General features: G+C 35.4%; 1 protein-coding gene across 2 annotated transcripts in view; it reads left to right on the forward strand.

Annotated features, from left to right (window-relative positions):
- The window catches only part of LOC101896440 (neurobeachin-like protein 1), a 147,832-nt gene that overhangs the window by 33,253 nt on the left and 90,028 nt on the right, over positions 1-24,551 (forward strand). For both annotated transcript variants that reach the window (XM_005176695.4, XM_011297952.3), the window contains 2 exons: positions 9,587-9,736; positions 9,947-10,104. In XM_005176695.4, coding sequence (XP_005176752.2) covers positions 9,587-9,736; positions 9,947-10,104 — 308 coding nt within the window. The remainder of the gene's footprint in view (positions 1-9,586; positions 9,737-9,946; positions 10,105-24,551) is intronic.

The raw sequence follows: 24,551 nt of genomic DNA on the forward strand, positions 1-24,551 counted from the left end.
TATGAGGTTAATAAACTTCCAAATTTCGACCTTTCGTGTGAGGAGGATTACAATTTTGAGCCTTTGTGAGGGAGGTACCAGAAGGAATGTTCGATCTCTATCGTTTTTATAACAGATCCTGTGTTTATAGAAAAATTAAGAAGTACCAAGTCTAAATGGAATCGGATGTTAATTCCGTTTTATGAGCTTAATGGATATTCAATATATTTTGACCTTTTGTGGGGGAGGTACCAGGAGTGGACCGATATACTTAGTCTTACTACCTGATCTTGGGTTCATAAAGGATTCTAGCCAATTGTATCTCAGCACGTTTGGTTTAAGGGTGCTTCAATTCTTATGGGGTAGTTCAATTTGATAAATAAAGTATATAAGAGTCCAGTTTATTTTAAGGTCTGTTTAAAAATGTTAGCTTTTATCTCTGTTTTTGGATATAACACTCTCAGTTATATTACATCTACCACAAAAATATTTTTCGACCCACTGTGCCACAAATGAAAAAAACTATAATCCATGTAATATTATGTCGTTTTGATGTTCACAAAACGTAACTGTAAGGTTCAATCCACTCGCATGTTATCATTCAGCCAACAATGCTTTTCCTCTCTGGATTTCATTCGTGATTGTTGCCATTGCAAATCTTTGCTCAAAGACATTCGCCAAGAAATAAGAAGAAGACGAAAGAAAACCTAAACGACTGTCATCTGAGTTGCTGATGCAGAACCATACAATTTATGTTAGCAACGTTTTTTTTTTTGTCTTCTCTTAGTTAATAGATGTCTGCATTTATTATTATTTGCTTAATGCCACGAACAACTGACAGTTTGTCTTGCCGATTAGCTCGATTCACAGCAAGTTGTATTTGAGGAGAATGAAGTAATATCAGATTGAAATGTTGTTAACAGCGACTTTAAGCGAACCTATTTTATTGTTTAATAATCCATGTTTTGAGTTCTTTGAATAAATGATTTTTATGAATATTTTTTGGTGACCTTTAAAACACTTCAGCATAAAAACTCATTACAAATCGGATTACTTATCCATTATTTTATGAAGTATATGTCACACGAAATAACTAGTTGCATCATGGCTTCAAATAGTACCATAAATATGTAGCTATTCTTTGTAATAGTCAAACAATAATTACTTATTTGTCGATTTAATGACTGCCAAGAAATAAGTACTTATTTCGTGTGACAGGCCCTAGGTAAAATAATAGACTAGTACACCGATTTGAAATTAATTTTTGGTTTATAAATTGAGCTATAAATTTGTGTTTTTATACCCTCAACCATATGACTACATTATATATTCCCAAAACGTGCCTCATCGAAATAATGATAATAGACCTTAGGTCTATTTGGGCCAAATCCATTTCAGGACATTTGGAGTTGATATGAAAAAACTGCAACCAACTTCAGACTGCTGTCATTTCCAAACCACTCGTCCGACAGCTGTTAAAATTATTCCAGTGACAGCGCATTATATTGTTTACAAGCGTACAAAAGCATTTTGATCAGAATTTTCCAGAAAAAAAGTTATTCGTGATCGAATTTAAGCGTGATAGTGTGATTTCTTTATATTTGGCTGGAAAACCACAAGTGGCTATCGTTAGAGCACTCCAGCATTTAAATGTGAATAAATCTCGTCTCGTACAATCGCTCGTTACCGTGATACTGGTAGCATAACCCGACGTCAAGAAAGTGGACGAAATAAAAAAGCAACATCAGCAGAAATGGTTCGAAAAGTAAAAAAGCGACTTGATCGAAACACGCGTCGCAGTGGCCGAAAAATGGCTCGTGAGCTGTACATATCGCAATAATCCATTCGTCAAATATTGAAAAATGAACTTACACCACAACAGAAAGAAAATAGATTCAAAATGGTCTTCTTTACTTGCCAAAGAGGTCAGTTAAAAATGTGCACCTTCGGGGTCAGTTAAAAATGTGCACCAGAACTCATGGTGATGGTGTATTAATCGACCGTGGCATCAGAATAAATGCCGAATATAATCGCGAAAATATTCTGGAGGGTGTATTAAAGCCTTGGGCACGCAAACATTTTGGCCGCAGACCTTGGACATTCCAACAGGACTCAGCACTATCGCACACAGCCAAGAATGGTTACAAAATGAGGTTCCTCGCTTCATTTCCATTTCATTGTGTCTGGAGTATTTTGGAAAGCAAGATTGGCACTAAAAAATACCAAAGTATCGATCACCTCAAGCAAGCACTTCGGCGGAAATGGCCAAAATACCGCAGAGCAACATTCGGACAGCGTGTGACGGTTTCATTGGCCGTTTGAGGGCGATAATTCGTGCCAAAGGTGACCAATTCGAACAAATCTAAACTTATTCTAAAATTTGGTGCTATTTTCGACATTTTTTTTGCTTTCATTCAATAAAATTTAAAAAAAATGTAAAAATTATGTCGTTTGACTTTGTTGCAGCTTTTTAGCTCACCCTGAACAGTTGTCCGTCTGTCTGGCTAGAGCGCGCGATAACTCTCGAAAGGAGTATTCGATTTAGTCGAAACTTGGTATATCGTAATATTATTATCAAACATAGATTGAGTTCGGAAATGGGCAATATCGGTCCACTGCTTTTTGCACCTCCCCCACAAAACTTCAAAATTTTCCAAAAAAATATTTTACTGCACAGATAGAGAAAAGATAATCCGATTTGGCTCCGTCTTTGCAAATCCTAATATTTGCGTCAGTGCTAGGGTAGGTGCGAAAATGGGCAATATCCGTCCACTCCATCAAATACCTCCTCCATAAAGGGTCAAAATTTTGAGTAATTATAACACTTATAAAATGTGATGTAAGAGTACGATTGTCTTCATGTTACACACATCACAATATTTTTATTAAGGTGTCAAGATGGGATATATTGATCCACACCGTCTTGTACCTCCCCCACAAAGGATTAAAATTTTGAATATTCATGAAGCTCATAAAACACGAAATTGACATCCGATTACATTCAGACTTGGCACATCTCCATACTTCTATTAACACAAGATCTGCTATAAAGATGATACAGATCGGATCATTCCTTCTGGTACCTCCCTCACAAAGGTTCACCATAAACGTTGAATAACCAAAACGATCACAAAATCCGAAATAAGCATCTGGTTCTCTTCAAGTTCTACGTATCACAATATTTTTAATAACCCAAGGTCTGGTGTGAAAATGGGATATATCGGTCTACTCCTTCTGGTTCCTCCCCACAAAGGATCAACATTTTGAGTACCCATGAAGCTCATAAAACGCCAAATTAACATCCGATTCCATTGACACATCTCAATATTTTCATAAACACAAGATCTGTTAAAAAGATGGTAGATATCGGACTATTTCTTCTGGTACATCCATCACATAGGGTTCAAGATTTTAAAAAACAAAACGCTCAAAGAAAGCGAAATAAACATCCAACTCTCTTTGAACTTCACACATACACAAATTTTTGCTAACACTAGATCTGGTTTTATATTTGCAAACCCTTCTTGTACCTCACCCCCAAAGGGACACAACTTTCAATACTTGTATCGATCATAACTTGCTAAACAAGTCATGTTTATTCTTTACAACTTACGATTCTTTACAACTTACTATATCTAAGTATTTCCCTCAGCCAGAAATCTGAGATGAATATGGAATAATTTCATAATCGAAAATAATTGTTGTTTTGATCATTGCATTTTTGCAAGTTCCTGGTAACATAATTTTTTTTAACAAACCACTAAACAAATGGCTGACATGTAGTGTACCTGCAATAAAGGTATGTGCCGTGCCTGGTTATTCGGTTAATTGAATCAATCATAAATAAACATTTTAACGTCACTGCAGCATGGAATTATCAGTATTAAATTGTCACATTAGATGCTTTGTTCGAGGCGGTTTCCGGTAACCATGGAAAATGCACATTACGTTACCACTGTGAGGTAATGCCTATTGTGAATATTATCAAAATCCTAACAAATGGTGGCGCCCAACCACCACCTCCCACTATTGTTCGCGCTCATACCAAGATTTGTGTGTTTTAGGCCTCCGTTGGGATGGTAAAATAAATGTGGTAATCGTAAAACAGGCTCCTCCATCCATCCTACACTTGTTGTGAGTATTGTGTTTATTGCCTATTTCCTGTTGCTGTTGCTGTTGTTATTGAACTTGAACTTGTTTATTGATACAACGCTGGGAGCAGCAGCATCGGCTTCGGCAGAGTGCTGGAATAAGCTTGGATGGATGCTGCAGTTTAAGTAGCAATGAAAACTTTGGTTGCTGTCTGTTCACTTTGTTCGGTTTTCTTTAGCAAATTTGTCGAATCGCTATCGAAGATCACCATAAATGTTGCGGTTGGGATTGCATTTGTGGCAGTCAGTTGAGTTGACTGCATTTGTGCTTTGTGCTCAGTCAAGCAAACAACCAGACTCGTGCATCCACAACAATTTCAAGAAAGGTTTTTCCTCTTTTCTCTCTCTCTCTCTCCCTCTCTCTGCCAGTGTTTCTCTGCACAAATGCAAGCGAAATGAAATTGAAGGTAAGATAATGGAGTGTCAATATTGACGCCAAAATTGGAGTTGATGTTGTTGCTGCTGCTACCTCCGCTGCATTGACATGGAAATGTGAACATGAAATCTGGAATTGCTGGTTTGGTTTTTCTTCATTTTTCCATGGAACGTTGTTTGCCTCTTGATATTTGTTGCCTTTTGTTGTTCATTTTTTGTACCCTGTACTATACATTGTGTGGAGGGTATATTCATTTTGTTTTTTCATTTGCAATCATTTGCGATCCCACAAAGGACTTATATTTTCGATCAGAGGAATATAACTATATCCGTTTATCGGTTGCTACTGCTCTATCCATCAAAGGAATGGAGGAAGAAGACCGAAATGTTGAAGAATTTACCAATATTTTGAGTACTCAAAATACACAATATGTTCAGTTCGAAAAAAAAAAAAAAACAAGTAATATAGTACCAGTCGGTTTTTCTGACAGACGTATATCCCCTTATCCTTGAGTAATGATTATTCAAACTGTTGACCCTTTATGGGGTAGGTTCCGAAGCAGTTGGCCAATATTTGTCAATTCGTATCTGCCCTAAGACTAACAACAAATATTACAACGTGCCAGATTTGGAGATATGTGCAAATTTTTGGAAAATGTGGAAATATGCGTTAGGTACCAGATATAGCGGGCCGCTATGTGGGAGAGGTACCAGAAGGGGTTGGCAGATGTATATCATCTTCACAACAAATTTTGCAATAGAAATGTGTGAAATTTGAAAAGGTTTGGATGCTTATTTCGCCCTCTTTGAGCGCTTTGTTTTTCAAAATCTTAAACCCTATGTGGGGGAGTTACCAGAAGAAATGGTGCGATCTCTACCATCTTTATAACAGATCTTGTTTTGATGGAAATATTGAGATGTATCAAGTCTGAGTGGAATGCGACGTTATTTTCGCGTTTTATGAGCTTCATGGACACTCAAATTTTTTTTACCCTTTGTGGGGGAGGTACTTGAAGAAGTGGGCCGATATATCTTATCTTCACTCCACACCTTGGTTTAATAAAAACTATTGTGATGTGTGTAATTTGAAGAGAACCGGATGCTTATTTCGGATTAAATGATCGTTATGGTTATTCAAAATATTGACCCTTTGGGGGGAAGGAACCAGAAGTAATGGTCCGATCCCTACCATCTTTATAACATATTTTGCGTTGATCGAAGTATTGAGATGTGCCAATTCTTAATCGAATCGGATGTTAATTTTGTGTTTTATGCACATCATGAATATTCAAAATTTTGACCCTTTGTGGGGGAGGTACCTGAAGGAGTGAACTTATATATTCCATTTTCACACCAGACCTTGGATTAATAAAAAATATTGTGATGCGTATAATTTGAACACAATCGGACTTACATTTTATAATTGTTATAATTATTCCCAATTTTGATCCTTGATTGAGGTGACCGATATTGTCCATTTTCGCACCTGACCTAGAACTGATGCAAATATTTGGATTTGCAAAGTTGGAGCAAAATCGGATTATCATTTTTCATTCTGTGCACTAAAATATATTTTTTTTTTTTTGAAAATTTCGATTTTTTTTGAAAATTTCGATTTTGGTCATACCAATATTTTTATCTGTATTATATGAAGTGGAATATTACGATCCGACATGTCTGGTACTTCACGCATATATCTACGTATTCCAAAAATGTTCACGTATCTCATATAAAGTATAGGAAGTAGACGATATAGTCCAAATAGGATGGGCAGATGGTGCCATTGTAATATTTATATAAGTCAGATATAAATTGGACAATATTGGCCAACTGCTTCGAAACCTCCCCCATAAAGGGTCGACAGTTAGAATAATCATAACTCAAGGTTGGGGGGTATATATCTGTCGACAAAACCGACCGATACGATTTAACTTTTTTCTTATAATGGAAGGGTACTGCAAATTCTGTCCATCCTATCCGAATACCATTTCATACTGGTTTTTCCTAAAACTATGTTGGTGACTATCAGTTGGTTTCATGAATTTGTTGCACGAATGTGCCGGAATCCTCCATTGCCATATAAATTTGGCACATGGAAAATCTAGAGTTTATAACGTGGGGAAATTTGATTTAATTAAATGGTTTCGATGTTGTTGGTTTTATAACTCAAAAAACCAAAACAGAAAAAAAACTTGGAGCCTGTTCGTTGCATGCCATGCTTTCTTCTTCATTGCCGTCGATAGACAACAACTGGTTGTTGTGTTGTTTGTCGTGACCACCAATAGTAAATTATATAACATAGATACGAGTATGTTTATTATTTTTTGTTTTTATTTTGGTTTGCAGGAAAGAATTCAATGCGGACCTTCTTTGGGATTTAGTGAAAGGGTTTCATGTTTGAGTTTGTTGTTTGTTTTGGATTTGTTCACAACATATTTCCTTATATTAATCTGGTTATAAAAGATATACAAATTTTAGTGGAGATCTTTAGTTGAATGAAAGGAAATCAGTTTTCAGACATAGAAATGTATACAGTTGTGATCGAAATTATAGCAGTGTCCATACAAAAAAATTGCTTTGTTTAACAATTGTGTTTCTATTGTTCAATATTTTTTTTATTTATATGTGTCTGTTGGGAACTCACTTTTATGCCTCTGGAGGACATCTCTCTAAAGCTGATATGTCTAAGCAAGACGTGGTTTGAGTTAGCTTAGATGACAAAAAGAATCGCTGACATGTTTCGCAAGTTATGACAGATAAAAGTATTGAAAGTTGTGACCCTTTTGTGGGTGAGGTACCAGAAGGGATTCGCAGATATATATATATAATCTTAACAACAGATCATGTGTTAGCAAAAATGTTTGTATGTGTGAAATTTGAAGAGAATTTTTAAAATCTTGAACACTACAGGATAAAATAAAAAAACTGCAACAAAGTCAAACGCCATAACTTTTACATTTTTTTTTTAAATTTTATTGAATGAAAGCAAAAAATGTCGGAAATAGCATCAAATTTTAGAATAAGTTTTGATTTGTTCGATTTGGTCACCTTTGGCGCGAATTATGGCCTTCAAACGGCCAATGAAACAGTCACACGCTGCCCAAATGTTGCTCTGCGGTATTTTGGCCCATTTCCGGCGAAGCGCTTGCTTAAGATGATTGACACTTTGATATTTTTTAGTGTTAACCTTGCTTTCCGAAATACTCCAGACACAATAGTCCAACGGATTGGTATCCGGAGATTTTAGTGGCCATTGTGCGCTGGAAATGAAGCGAGGAACCTCATTTTTGTAATTATTCTTGGGTGACGCTGCTGAGTGCGATGGTGCTGAGTCCTCTTGGAATGTTCAAGGTCTGCGGCCAAAATGTTTGCGTGCTCAAGTCTTTAATACACCCTCCAGAATATTTTCGCGATAATATTCGGCATTTATTCTAATGCCACGGGCGATTAATATGAGCGGAGATCAACCATTGGCTGTTATGGAGGCCCACACCATCACTATGGCCGGCGCTTGAGTTCTGGTGGCCAACCGAAGATGCACATTTTCAGCTGACCTCTATGACAAGTAAACACGATCATTTTGTTTGTTTACAAACTGCTGGAAAAAGAATGTTTTCTCATGGGAGAAAACCAAATTCGACAGTGCACCACTTTCGGCCAAGCGAAGCAACTCTTTAGCTCTTTTGAGTCTATTTTCTTTCGGTTGCGGTGTAAGTTCTTGCACTTTTTGAAATTTCAATGGCTTTACCCCGAGCTCATTTTTCAATATTTGCCGAATGGAACATTGCGATATGTTCAGCTCTCGAGCCATTTTTCGGCCACTGCGATGCGGGTTTCGATCAAGTCGCTTCTTTACTTACTATTTCTACTGATGTCGATGTTTTCGTGGTTTGACGTCGGGCTACGCTACCAGTATCACGCTAACGAGCGATGTTACGAGACACAAAAGATTTATTCAAATTTAAATGCTGGAGTGCTCTAACGATAGCCACTTGTGGTTTTCCAGCCAAATATAAAGAAATCACAATATCACGCTTGAATTCCATCACGAATAACTTTTTTTCTGGAAAATTCTCACCAAAATGTTTTTGTACTCTTATATGCAATATATTGGTCTGTCACTGTAGCAGTCTGAATTTGGTTGCAGTTTTTTTCATCTCACCCTGTATACCCTCTCTAGCCATATGGCTGAGGGTGTAAAGGACTTGGGTCTCATGCCTTATAAAGTCACCAACAACGTCAAAAACAATCTTGATTGATTAGCCCCACTTTCACCTTGATGGCTACGTGAACAACCAAGATGGTCGCATCTGAGGTTCAGAAATTCTAAGAGTTGAGAAGTCCCTCCATCGTTAACGTGTGCATTTTTGTTTAGGTCAATTGTCAGCAATTTTTATGGTCGTAGTTGGACAATGTTTACTTTCAACAAGACGACGTTATGTTCCTCACAAGCAACGAAACCATTGCTCTTTTACGTTTCCGGACCGTGTAATCTCTTGAAGAGTTCATCACTATTGGCCACCAAGAGATTTTACTCCCTGCGACTTCTTCCTTTAGAACAGGTACATAATGAGTTGTACTACAAGAGCCCAGCGTCGATTCATGACCTGATAAAGACTATGGAGGGCATAGGGCAGCCATTTTACTATTTTGTTATGCAAAATTTCATGAAAAATCATTTGGGCATGTCATCGTACTCGTGGTGACTGTTTGGCTGATATTTCCTTCCATTATTCACGAAATACCAGACTTCTTATTATGAAATATATATAAATTTAAATATTATCTTTCTTTGAATGTCAATATTACACCTCTTATTAGGAAATCCTTGTTATGAAATCCCAAATTCCCTTTGTTTTATTTCTACCACCTTCTTGTATTTTCCAGTGCGAAATTAAAATTCTCAAAACAGACTCAATTTAAAACCTTAATTAAAACATTTTGTAAACTTATTTCCTACTAAAACTAGCAAAAACTGACATTGCATTTTGCAGAACCATACAACAACATTGTGCAGATTTTAATTCTCCATATTTGTATGCAATAAATATTCATTTTACAAAAATTCTTTTCTTCTTTAGATACAACCACTCTATGATTCATATCAACGCGATGTTGAAATCAATCTCTGGGAGCCCATCAATCGCTATTGGGCCGAATGCTATGAGGCCTGCAAGGTGGCATCGAAGAAGCGCAGTACATTCCAAGCTGAGAACAGAACGCTGTTCCAAGTAAGTAGGAAGATTAAAAACACTCAGACATGCATAACAACAATAATCATAAATAATACGAACACAAAAAAAAAACAACGACAACAAAAACAGTCTACCACCAAATAAATACACAACTAACAAAAATAATAATAAATAGCCAAATTCTATTTTAATTGCATAAATATTTCAAGTGTCACAAAAAATGTTGTTTTGCTGTTTCTTTTGCAGAAAAAAATCGTCATACCCTGGAAGGTGCGTCAAGTTGAAGAAACGAAACGTCTGAATGCAGCTGCATTGCAGCACAAACGACGCAGCAGTCACATCAAGAAAAAGTGGAAATGTGCCAAACGATTCCTGTATGGACCTCGTGGTCCCTGGTATACGGGGTAAGTAGTACCGGGTCTCTTGCATTCGGACTGGAGGGGGGTTTTAATTAGGAAAATTTCACTCGAGTGCAACGTGCAAGTGTAAAGCCCATTGCTGCGGGTAGCTTTGTAATAATGTCACCAATGGTGTAATAATAATTGCAACAGCAACAACAAACAGTCTTTATGTTGTACAACAATAAATATGTTGGATATTTGTTACTACAACAAAACGATGCGTGTTTTGTGGTGAAACACCTCTAAAAGGGAAAATTATTTTCTGCAAGGAAAAAAGTGTACATTGGTGTCAGGAAAAGGAAAATATGAGAAATATTTGTTAAATTGACGCATCGGCCAATGGTACTGTGATTCCGCAGACAAATAATTCCCACAGTCAGGAAGGTAATTTTTAAAGATTTGCCAAATGCTATACAAAAATGGTGCCAATTGTTTTTTATACCCCCAGCCAAATGATCCAAAATTAATAGCATTTAGTACTTTTCGAAAATATTTGAAAAACCACCACCAGATCTCAACGCCAGATACCGATAGAGACCTCAATATAAAATACGGGATTCCAGCTCTACACATTCACTTAATATCGAATTTAGTAACATATAGTACTTTACGTATAATTTTAGTACTAATTTGTAAAACGGTTACATATCTCAATCCAAGATCCTACAGGTATAGCAATATAAAAGTTGACGGTTTCAGCTCTATCCCTTCACCGCATACCAAATTTAGTACTTTTCGTACACATATATGTGACGCATTTTCAAATCCACCTCTAAATCAGAATCTCAGATACCAATAGAGACCTCAATATGAAATTTCGGGATTTAAACACTATTTTCACACCCAAAAGCAAATTTAGTACTCTTAGCTATATGGCTAGAGAGGGTATATATCATTTGATACGGCCAAAACGAGTCTCATCGAAATAACGGTTTTAAACCCTAGGTCTCTTTGGACCAAATCCGTTTCAGGACATTTGAAGTCGATCTAGCGATGTCCGTCTGTCTGTCTTACTGGGGCGTACGATAACTCTCGAAGGCAATGGCCGATTTGGTCCAACCTTGGTACATCGTAATATTATTATCAAATTTTGATCGAGTTCGGAGATGGGCAAAATCGGTCCACTCCTTCTGGTATCTACACCAAAAAATGTCAAAATTTTCAAAGAAAATAATTTACTGCACAGAAAGAGAAAGGATAATCCAATTTTCCTCCAACTTTGCAAATCCTAATATTTGCATTAGCGCTAGTTCAGGTGCGAAAATGGACAATATCGGTATACTACATCCAGTACCTCACAAAGGGTCAAGATTTTGAATAACTATAACAATTATAAAATGTGATATAAGTGTTCGATTATCTTCAAATTACACACATCACAATATTTTTATTAACCCAAGGTCTGCTGTGAAGATGGAATATATAGGTCGACTCCTTCTGGCACCTCCCCTACAAAGGGTAGAAATTTTGAATATTCATGAAACGCGAAATTAACACACAAATCCATTTAGATGTGATACATCTCAATATTTCTATCAACAAAATATCTGTTATAAAGATGGTAGAGATCGGACTATTCCTTCTGGTACCTTTCCCACGAAGGGTAAACGTTTTGAATAACAAACACAATCATAAAATCCGTAAAAAGCATCCGGTTCTCATCTAACTAAACACATTACAATATTTTTATTATACCCTCCAGCATAGTATGGAAGGTATATTAAGTTTGTCATTCCGTTTGTAACACCTCGAAATATACATTTTTATTGAAAATGGGCCATGACGTTACCTCCCGATATTCGATACTTTGTTGATTTTAGCGACATTATTCACCGGAATTCTTTCAAATTTGGTATTTAATGTTCGTAATGGGTGCTACAGCCTGTGACAGGAGATTGTCTGTGCAGGTCCACGTCTTCGTATAGCCCCCATATAACGGTACCTACCGATAACCCGGTATTTTGATGATTTTAGCGACATTATTCACCGGAATTGTTTTATTTGATTTGAAGTTCGTAATGGATACTACAGCCTAAGACTGAAAATTGTCTGTGCAGGTCCACGTCTTCTCATAGCCCCCATATAACGGTATCTCCCGATACTCGGTATTTTGTTTTTGAATAATTATTGTTTTTGAAAATTGCCAAATTCGTTTCAACTGGTGGAGAGTATTCAAAGTTCGGTTAGGCCGAACTTACAGCTTTTTTACTTGTTAACCCAAGGTCTGGTATGAAGATGGGATATGTCGGTACACTCCTTCTGGTACCTCCTCCACAAAGGATCAATTTTTTGAGTATCCATGAAGCTTATAAAGCGAGACATTAAGATACGATTCCATTCCGACTTGGTACATCTCAATATTTCCTTCATTTCTTCTGGTACCTCCCCCACAAAGCGAAATAGCATCCATCGGAATCGGTTTTGAAGATGATATATATCTGCGAACCCCTTTCGGTACCTCACCCACAAGGGGTCAAAATTTTCAATACTTTTATTTGTCACAACTTACGAAACAAGTCAGCGATTCTTTACAATTTGCCATATCTAAATATTTCTCTCAACCAGAAACCTGAGATGAATATGGAAATTATGATTTCGCATAAACTTAGATATTAACGTTCTATTTGGTTTTTTTTATCGATTGTAACTTTGCACATACACTTTTTTTATCTGTATTAGATGAAGTGTAAAAATAAAATACTTCGGTCCACTATATCTGGTAGCTCAAGCACATTTTTACATTTTCTCAAAAATTATAGCATATCTCATATAAAATAAAGCAATATTCATATCATATTTATTTAGGTCCGATACAAAATGCGTACAATAGTGGAACATTCCTTCGGAATCTACTCCGTAGAGAGTCGACAATTTTAATAATAATCATAACGGAAGTCAAAATATTTTAAAACTATCGAGGCAAAACCGACTGATACTTTTTAACTTGTTAAATATGAAATTTGAAACAATTCTTAAATCATAAAAATACCGAATACGAAGATATGTGCTGCAAATGTCATGGGATTATAAGTACCCATTAAGATCTTCAAATATGAAATCCGAGACAATTCCGGAAAGTAGTATCGTTTAAATTATCAAAATAACGAATATTGGGGTCTATACGAAAACGTGGACCGACATGACCCATTAACCTGCATCCTCTTAAAATACACATGTGCGCAAAATTGTAGCCTTCTATCTCAGTTATTTCTAAAGATAGCGTTATTAGAACAGACAGACAGCGGACATAAGGACATCGTTAATTCGACTTAAAATTTTACTCAAAACCAGAATTTATACACTTTTTAGGGCCTATCATGAGTATTTCGAGGAGTTACAAACGGAATGGCAAAGTTAATATACCCCTACATAGAATGGTGGAGTTTATACCCTCCTCATAAAAATCACCCTTTATCAAATTCAATTCGTACCCACTGTGCATGACATTTAATTACACTTGGGGAGTCTATTACAAAGTGACAATTTGCTTTATATCAACGGTAACAAATGTTATGTAAAAAATATTTAACAACAACAAAAATGGCGAAAGTAAATTCACCAACGAAATATTTCATTTATGAAATGATATTTGCAACAACAACAACAGCAGTAGCAACAAAATGTAACAACAGCTGCAACGACCGGCAGTTAGCAACACCAAATACAAATCGCATTTTGGTAAAATTATTTTTAATCAACATTCATAACTGAAAGTCATTCGCATGAAACGTCATTCCATTTCCCAAAAACAAAAAATAATAAACAAAAAAAAAATGGAAATAAAAAGTGGCAACCAGAAGTCCAACATTCCCATTTGTTGGTATTTCCTTTTCGAAAAGGTGAAAACTACAAATGCACCAGTTCCACGAAATGGCAACTAAGTCATTGTACCAAATGATATAAACATGCCATGAAAAGATGACTAACAATCACACATGGAAACAGCGACCAAAAACACTTCCAGAACGGCACCAAAAAGAAAAACTTCTTTACAGCATTAACAATGTGTTGAAAAGGAACATTATTCTGACACATTTCATACATGATATGACTTACACTTATCTTTGTCTAGTCTTCAAAATAAAATATATTGGAATATTTTATCATATCATAACTTTCTTAAAATGAATAAAAATAGAGATATTCGTCAAAATTCAAATACACAAATTCAAAATGTATTAATATTATAAATCTCAAATGTCTCGTAAGGAATAATCTCTTAAAATTCAAAAAGGCAAAAGGAGTTTGTTATTTTAGTAAGAACAACAAGCATATATATACTTTACAACAATATAATTTGCGAAAGAAAAGACATTGGGATACAGAGTTGGACTTCTTAAAAAATCATTTTAAATATCAAGGCTTGTCCTCTAATTATACTCTCAGTCATATGCCTAAAGAAGGTATATATCATTTAATACGGCCAAAACGTGTCTCATAGAAATAACGGTTTTGGACTATAGGTCTCTGTGTATTAAATCCTTTTCAGGACATTTGGATCGATCTAGGTGTGTCCGCCCGTCTGTCTGTCTTTCTGGCTGGCTGGTGCGCACGATAACTGTCGAAGCGAGTATCCTATTTTGTTCAAACTTTGTACATCGTAACATTAAATTCGTCATTCCGTATGTAACTCATCGAAATAATATTTTTAGGCCCTACAAAGTGCAGGGTGAGATAAAAAAAACTGGAACCAACTTCAGACTGCTGTCATTTCTAAGCCACTCGTCCTATAGCTTTAAAAATGATTTCAGTTACAGCTCATTACATTGTTTACAAGCGTACAAAAGCATTTTGGTGAGAATTTTCCAGAAAAAAGTTATTCGTGATGGAATTCAAGCGCGATAGTGTGATTTCATTATATTTGGCTGGAAAACCACAAGTGGCTATCGTTAGAGCACTCCAGCATTTAAATGTGAATAAATCTTTTATGTCTCGTACCATCGCTCGTTACCATGATACTGGTAGTGTAGCCCGACGTCAAATAAGTGGACGAAATAAAAAAGCAACATCAGCAGAAATGTTTCGAAAAGTAAAGAAGCGACTTAATCAAAACCCGCGTCGCAGTGGCCGAAAAATGGCTCGGCTAATATTGAAAAATGAGCTCGGGGTAAAGCCATTGAAATTTCAAAAAGTGCAGGAACTTACACCGCAACAGAAAGAAAATAGACTCAAGAGAGCTAAAGAGTTGCTTTGCTTGGCCGAAAGTGGTGAACTATCGGATTTGGTTTTCTCCGATTAGAAAACATTCGTTGTCCAGAAATTTGTAAACAAACAAAATGATCGTGTTTACTTGCCTAAGAGGTCAGCTGAAAATGTGCACCTTCGGTTGGCCACCAGAACTCAAGCGCCGGCCATGGTGATGGTGTGGCCGACATAATAGCCGATGGTCGCACTCCGCTCATATTAATCGACCGTAGCATCAGAATAAATGGCGAATATTATCGCGAATTCTGAAGGGTGTATTCAAGCCTTGGGCACGCACACATTTTGGCCGCAGACCTTGGACATTCCAACAGGACTCAGCACCATCGCACTCAGCACGCGCCACCCAAGAATGGTTACAAAATGAGGTTCCTCGCTTCATTTTCAGCGCACAATGGCCACCAAAATCTCCGGATACCAATCCATTGGACTATTGTGTCTGGAGTATTTTGGAAACGGTACCAACGATATTCGGTATTTTGATGATTGTAGCCAAATTTTTTATTGAAATTGTCTGAGTATCCACACAGGGAGTTCCTTCTTAATAATTTATACCCTGGAAGAGTATTGACTATATAGGTCCACGATATCGTATAGCCTCGTATAACGGTACCTTCCAATGTTCCGTATTTTTATGATTTTAGAGACATTGTTCACCGGAATCGTTTCAAATTTGGTATTTGAAGTTCGTAATGAATGCTACAGCCTTTGACAGAAGATTGTCTGTGCTTCATTTTCAGCGCACAATGGCCACCAAAATCTCCGGATACCAATCCATTGGACTATTGTGTCTGGAGTATTTTGGAAACGGTACCAACGATATTCGGTATTTTGATGATTGTAGCCAAATTTTTTATTGAAATTGTCTGAGTATCCACACAGGGAGTTCCTTCTTAATAATTTATACCCTGGAAGAGTATTGACTATATAGGTCCACGATATCGTATAGCCTCGTATAACGGTACCTTCCAATGTTCCGTATTTTTATGATTTTAGAGACATTGTTCACCGGAATCGTTTCAAATTTGGTATTTGAAGTTCGTAATGAATGCTACAGCCTTTGACAGAAGATTGTCTGTGCAGGTCCACGTTTTCGTATACTCCCCATATAACGATATCTCCCGATATTCGGTATTTTGATGATTTTAGCGACATTATTCAACGTAATTGTTTCAAATTTCGTGTTCGAAGTGCGGAATCGGTTACCTTTTTGAAATTGAATTGATCCCGATATTCGGTATTTTGATAGTTTTAGCAACATTATTCAACGGAATTGTTTCGAATTTCGTATTCGAAGTGCGGAATCGGTACTACCGCATTTGACAAAAAATTACTTATGCGGGTCCACCTCTTCGTATAGCCCCCAATGTAAGTGGTATTTTTCGACGGATTTTTTTTTTTTTTTTTTCTAGATTCTTCAAAATGGTGGAGGGAATTAAAAGTTCGGCCCGGCCAAACATAAACTCGGATACAGGTGGTCCTTTTTCCCTTCAACATTTTAAAACTTGTCCTACCTCGTCTTAATTGTACCATGCACCTAGCGTTTACAATTTCATTCATAAAAATTAATGATTTGACCACTAACAGTCAGATGTTAATTTTTAAAACCACATGTCGAAAAGCATTACGGTTTTTGGTAAATGGCATTGTGTGATATTGAATCAATTCGCAAAAAAAATCGATTTTTCTTGCTAATCGTCTTGCCTTGACGGGTGGTATATTTAACAGAATAATCACTTAATAATTCACTTTAAATGCATTTAGAAAAAAAATGCTTCAATTTTTTTCCATAACCTTGCCGTCAATTTTGTGTGTGCATTCAATATTTTGATATGAAATGTTTTTTTTTTTTTTCTTTCTTGTTAAATGTGCGTGGACCAGTTTTGATATAAGAATGAGTGAACAACAAAAAACCGTGGTAGCAGTATTATTAACATTTTATTTATTTTATTAAATTGTTTTTTGGTGTCAAAAACCGCCATCACAAAGTCCGTCAGCTTCTAAACTCGTGGCAGACTACAAAGTAACGCACCTTGAATTGAAACCAGCAAAAAAGTGAAAAAAAAAATCATCGAATAAAATACCTTAATGAATTGAGTTTTTTTTTTTTTGTCCAGATCAAAGACACGCCAAAGGCAGAAATTAAAAATCCGGTGCCAGGTTCCTTCCACTCTCGAGCTGCGAAGGTTGGAAAAGTTGTTTTCATTTGAGAGCATGTCCATTGATATTCTAAAGTATAAAATAAACTGAAAAACAAGAAAGAAAAAACTCGATCAAATAAATCCACATCAAATGGCCTCAAGATCTTTGAACGCACTTTGTCATTCATTCATTTAATTTTTTATTTTAATTGCTCTCTGCTGATTTTTTGTCTGAAGTTTAAGGCATTTTGTAATTATGCATGGAAAAAATTCAAATTAACTTATGTCAATATTGGTATCCAAAAGCAATAATCAATATCAATATTTTCCTTGACTCGGTCACATAATTGCGATTCAATAGCGGTTATGTGCAACTCTTATGTAATCCTTTAGGTCTTCAATTATTATCTAGCTGATGGGACTCATATGAAAAGAAGTTCAATATTCAATGATTGGTTGAAGTCTTTTCTGTCAATGTATCTCAAACCACAACAATATTTCCCGCCGAACGAACCGGCTAAGCATGCGAAAAATTACTTACAATTCTGATAATTATTCAATCATTTGTCTCGAAATAAATGATTATTCCTTAGCCAAAAATAAGTAAATATTTTTGTAGCAATGTTATTTTAACACTTCAGATATTTTAATAAAAATTCAGATTAAAAATTGGGAGAACTTCAATTTGTATACCTTCGGCCTTATAACTACAGAAGCTATATAATTTGATAGGCTAAAATTGGCCTTATCGAAAAACAAGGTTTTAGACCATTTGTCTCTTTGTATAAAATCTATTTGGAGTCGATCTAGCCATGTCCATTTGTTTCCCGTCCATCTGACTGGATAGCTGGGTGCATGAAGGATAATACGATTTGGTCCAACGTTGATATATGTAATATTTCTATAAAACACTTTTTCCGGTAGATCTCTCACGAAAGGCAAATATTTTTTAAGAACATTTTTCAAACTTTCACATATTGATTGTGGAATCACTCTTAGATCAGATAAATCAGTTTTGACTTCTCTAATGATTATTCAAATGGTTTACCCAATAGTCAATAGAAGCAGTTGGCCAATTTGCATCTGCCTAAGACTGATATAAATATTACAACTGGCCAGATGTGGGCTATATCGACAACTTCCTGTACTCTATATGAGATATGTGCAAATTTTCGGAAAATGTTGAAATATGTGTGTGGTAACAGATAGCGGACCGAAGTATTCCATTATCATACTTCATCTAATACAGATTTTAAATATTGGTATGTGCCATATTTGAAGGAAAACGGACATTTTTATCCATTTTTGTGCGAAATCATAAATTCCGATAAATTACATACTCATCTCAGGTTTCTGATTGAGATAAATCTTTAGTAACGAATTCGCTGACTTATTTCGAATGTTTAACAGATGAAAGTATTGAAAATTGTGACCCTTTGTGGGTGACAACAGATCTTGTGTTAGCAAAAATGTTTGTGTGTGTGAAGATAGTTGGATTCTTATTTCATATTTTTTGAGGGTTTTGTTTTTCAAAATCTTGAACCCTATGGGGGTGAAGTGAGACCAGAAGAAATGGTCTGATCTCTATCATCTTTATAACAGATCTTGTGTTGATGAAAATATTGAGATGCACCTAGTTTAAATGTAATCAAAATGTTGACCCTTTGTGGGGGAGTTACCAGAAGGAGTGGACCGATTTATCCCATCATAGCGACATATCTTGTGTTAAGCGAAATAATTGGATGTGTGAAATATGAAGAGAATCGTATGCTTCTTCCGGATTTTATGATCGTTTTGGTTATTCAAAATTTGACTCTGTGGGTTCAGATACCAAAAGGAATGGTCCAATCTCATTTATATTCAAATTGTTGACCCCTTGTGCGATAGGTACCAGAAGACCGATATATTCCATCTTCACACCAGACCTTGGGTTAATAAAAATATTGTGATGAGTGTAATTTTAAGACAATCGGACTCTCACATCACATTTTATAAGAGTTACAATTATTCAAAATTTTGACCCTTTTTGTGGGGGAGGTACTTGATGGAGTGGACCAATACTGCCCATTTTCGCTACTGACCGAGCACTGATGCAAATTTTAGGATTTGCAAAGTTGGAGCAAAATCTGATTATCCTTTCTCTTTCTGTGCAGCAAAATATTTTTTTTTAATTTTCGGCCTTTTGTGAGGGAGATACCAGAAGTAGTGGACCGATATTACCCATCTCCGAACTCGATCTAAGTTTGATAATAATATTACGATGTATCAAGTTTGGACCAAATCGGATACTTCCATCCAGAGTTATCGTGCGCAACAGCCAGCGGACAGACAGACTGACGGGCGAAAGGACATCGCTAGATCGACTCCAAATGTCCTGAAACGGATTTGATCCAAGGAGACCAGGGATCATCGTTGGTGTATGTGATTGATAAAAGGAGCTGGTTTTTGATAAGCGTGCGGTATATGTATTGTATTTTACTAAATTTAGTAATGCGGAAAATTATAGAGCTGAAATTTGCTATTGAGATCACTCTTAGTATCTAAGGTTGAGATATAGAGATTGTTTTGAAAATGTGTACTTAAACTGTACGAAAGGAACTAAATTGTATGGTCACATATAGTTGGTTGAGTGAAGGGATAGAACAGAAATTCTGAGATTTGTTATCAGTTTCTGGAGTTTACGTATGGAAATGTTGAAATAGTTGTGGACAGAAAAATTGGACATGGGTCCATTGTGCAATGGTTTGACTAACATCCTCCTCCATAAACTTCGAAATGAAAGATTTAAAAGACTTTTTATTGTAAATGGTAAACATTTTCCTATTATTATTTTTTTGAGTTCTGGTGGCCAACCGAAGGTGCACATTTTCAGCTTACCTCTTTGATAAGTAAACACGATCATTTTGTTTGTTTATAAACTGCTGGAAAACTAATGTTTTCTCATCAGCTATTTGGAATCTATTTTCTTTCTGTTGCGGTGTAAAATCTTGCACTTTTTGGAACTTTACTTTTCGAACCATTTCTACTGATGTCGATGTTTTCTTCAGTCCACTTCCTTGACGTCGGGCTACACTACCAGTATCACGGTAACGAGCGATGTTACGAGACACAAAAGATTTATTCACATTTAAATGCTGGAGTGCTCTAACGATAGCCACTTGTAGTTTTCCAGCCAAATATAAATAAATCACACTATCACGCTTGAATTCCATCACGAATAACTTTTTTTCTGGAAAATTCTCACCAAAATGCTTTTGTAAGCTTGTAAACAATATAATGAGCTGTCACTGGAATAATTTTAACAGCTGTCGGACAAGTGGCTTAGAAACTGACAACAGTCTGAAGTTGGATGCAGTTTTCTCATCTCACCCTGTATAAATACTTACAATCGGGATAAGACTTATATCATAAGGACCATACTAAAAAGTTGCCTAACATCGTCCATCGTGCTAATTATTTAAGAAAAAATACGAATTTTATATCCTCCACCGTGAAAGAGAGGGTATATTAACTTTGTCATTTCGTTTGTAACATCCCTAACTATTCGTCGTATACCCCAAAAAGTATACATATTAATAATCAGAATGAAATTCTAAGCCGCTTTAACGATGTCAGTCTGTCGGTCTGTCAGTTGAAATTTGAAGTAGAGCTTCTAAATTTGGCACAGCAATTTGTATTGTGTCTGGGATCGTTGGTATTGAAAATAAGATATATCCGTCCACGTTTTCGGATAGTCGCCATATAACAGTTACTCCCGATATTCGGTATTTTGATGGTTTGGTTTAAGCCACATTTTTTACTGATTTGCTCAAAAATTGACATTTGTAGTTGGTAATGGGGTCCAGCTGCTGTGGCAGAGGCCAAATTTCATTCAAATATATATATATATATATATACCTTTGCATGGTTTTAGTCACATTTTTTTATGGACTTTTGAATTGACCTAGATCCGTCTGTATATCCCCATTTTGTGTCACCCAATTTTTATACCCTACACCACAAGGTGGTCAGGGTATTATGTCTTTGTGCATTTGTTTGTAACAGGCAAAAGGAATTGAGATAGTCCGTCCGTCCGTCTGTCCATGTATTTTTGTGAACAAAGTACAGTTCGCATTTATTACCCGTTCCAGATGAAATTTTGCACAAATCATTTGTTTGGCCCAAAGACAAACCCTATTGGCGAGAATCGGTAAAAATTTAGATATAGCTCCCTTACATATCTTCGTCCGATTTGCCTTTTATTGTGCACCAAACGTGTAATATCTCGAATAGTATGGAATTTTGCACATACAACCAAATTAGGCCTGAAAATAAGTATGCCAAATTTGATCGAAATCGGTTCAGATTTAACTATAGCTCCAATATATATTGTTCATCCGATTTGTTATTTTAGTCCTCCGCAGCGGTAATATGCACTATGTAACAACAATAGTTGGGGAAATACAGCTCAGAAACACCTTTGCTAAATTTTATCGAGATCGGTTCGGATTTGGATATATCTCCCATACATAACTTCGTCCGATTTACATTTTATTGTGGACCAAATATCTAATATTTGCCTAAATGAGATGAAATTTGGCATTTACGACCGAATTGAGTCTAGAAGCTAGTATGTCAAATTTGGTGAAGATCGGTTCAGATATAGATATAGCTCCCATATATATTCTTCATCCGATTTGTTATATTTGTTACCCACAGCAGTAATATGCACTCCGTAACAACGATATTCAGGGAAATATATGAAATACATATACATACATACATACATACATAATACATAATACATATGAAATATATATATATATATATATATATATATATATATATATATATATATATATATATATATATATATATATATATAATTTAAAAGATACAAATACTTCGGCATATTCAGTCTTTTCGACTTCAAATTATAACTATAATCATAGCATGCATGATTGAAATCTCCCATAAAAACTTTTAATTGTTATGTGGATAGCTCAAATATGTTTCACTTGAAATGTTTAGAATTCCCTAAATGCTTGTATACCCACGTTGCCCACCCTTTTAGCAATTCCTATAAATTAACAATTTCAATGTTTTGAAATAAAACAATTATGATCAATTTCATTGCATTCATATTTCGAAGATAACTCCCTTCGTTCGTTGTTTTTTTTTTATTCGTATACACATGTATGTACAAATTATATTATCTATATCTATAAAAGAGGAAAATGTTTGTATGTTTGTTTGTTTGTTTGTTTGTTTGTTTGTTTGTTTGTAATTTATGGACTCGAAAACCGCTGAATAGATTTTCCTGAAAATTTCCATATATACTGCAACATCGCCTGAAAGTAACATAGGCTATATACATTTTTGAATTTCCACTTGGAACTGGAGATATAGCATCAGAACCGGAGGTACCTCCCAAAAATTTAGATTTTATATGCACATATCTATTGATTGGTTGAAGATACAGTCTCCAAATTTGGAATACGTAACGGAATTTGGAACAAAAATAAGTTTGCCAAATTATATTGAAATCGGTTCAGATTTGGATATAGCTCCCATATATATTTTCGGCCGATTTCAAGCATTTGATGCACCAAACACGCTATGTATCCCCAATTTCAATGAAATTTGAAACGTGTGATAGATTTTATCTAAAAAATTGATTTTCCAAATTATATTGAAATCGGTTCAGATTTGGATATAGCTCCCATATACATTTTCGGCCGATTTCATGTATTTGGTGGACCAAACACGACATGTATTTCCAATTGTAATGAAATTTAAAATAAGTAACGGAATTGGGAGCCAAAATGAATTTGTCAAATTAAATTGAAATCGGTTCAGATTTGTATATAGCTCCCATATATATTTTCGACCGATTTCATGTATTTGATGCACCAAACACGATATGAATCTCTAATTTCAATGAAATTTGGAATGTGTAGCGGAAATTAAAACAAATATACATTTGTCAAATTATATTAAAATCGATTCAGATTTGGATATAGCTCTCATATATATTTTCGACCGATTTCATGTATTTTATGCACCATACACGATATGTATGTTCGATTCCAAAGAAATTTGGAATATGTAACGGGATTTTGATGAGAAAATAAATTAGTCAAATTATATTAAAATCGGTTCAGATTTGAATATAGCTCCCATATATATATTTTTCCGCCGATTTCACATATTTGATGCACAAAACACGATACGTATTTCCGATTCCAACAAAATACAAAAATAAATTTGACAAATTATATTCAAATACGCTCAGATGTGATTATAGCTCCCATATATATACTCAGCCGATTTCACATATTTGATGCACCCAAAGCGAGAGAGACAAAATCTGGCACCAGCAAAAATTGCCAAATTATATTGAAATCAGTTGAGGTTTGAATATAGCTAACATATATATTTCGGCCGATTTCATACATATTATGCACCAAACACGATATATATGACCGATTCCAATGAAATTCAGAATGTGTGGCGGAATTTGGTTATAATAATAAATGTGATAAATTAATTGGAAATTAGTTAGGTTTGGATATAGCTCCCATATATATATTCTCGGCCGATTTCACATATTTGACGCACCAATTTCAATGAAATATGAAAGGTGTGGCGGAGTTTGGTGTAAAAGTAATTTTTTTAAAATTATATTTAAATCGGATCAGATTGGGATATGATTTTAATAAGAACCATTGACCCAAAACGCCTTAGGCTAACAGTAAAAAACAACACAACAATTTATTTGAAATACGCTTATTACGGCGAAGTATGTTGCTATCTCGAATTCACTAACTGCAATAGAAATGCCACTCTACTTAAAAAATGCAGTTTCCTGCACGCTTGGTATTTGCTATGAAATAAATAAATCCAAAGGACAAATGTATGCATGTCATGTTACTACTTTTGTAGTGATTTTCTTTATTAACGCATTAAATTAGTGCAATATTTTTTTTTTAATTTTTAAATTTGTTTTCTTTATCCAACATATATTCGTAAATAAAATTTAGAATGCATATAAAATCAAAAGGGGTAGCGAAGCGCACCGGGTTCAGCTAGTATTAAATATATTTATAAACATAAATTCTTATCTAT

Source organism: Musca domestica, unplaced genomic scaffold, assembly GCF_030504385.1.
Source record: "Musca domestica strain aabys unplaced genomic scaffold, Musca_domestica.polishedcontigs.V.1.1 29, whole genome shotgun sequence".
NCBI classification, from domain to species: Eukaryota; Metazoa; Arthropoda; class Insecta; order Diptera; family Muscidae; genus Musca; species Musca domestica.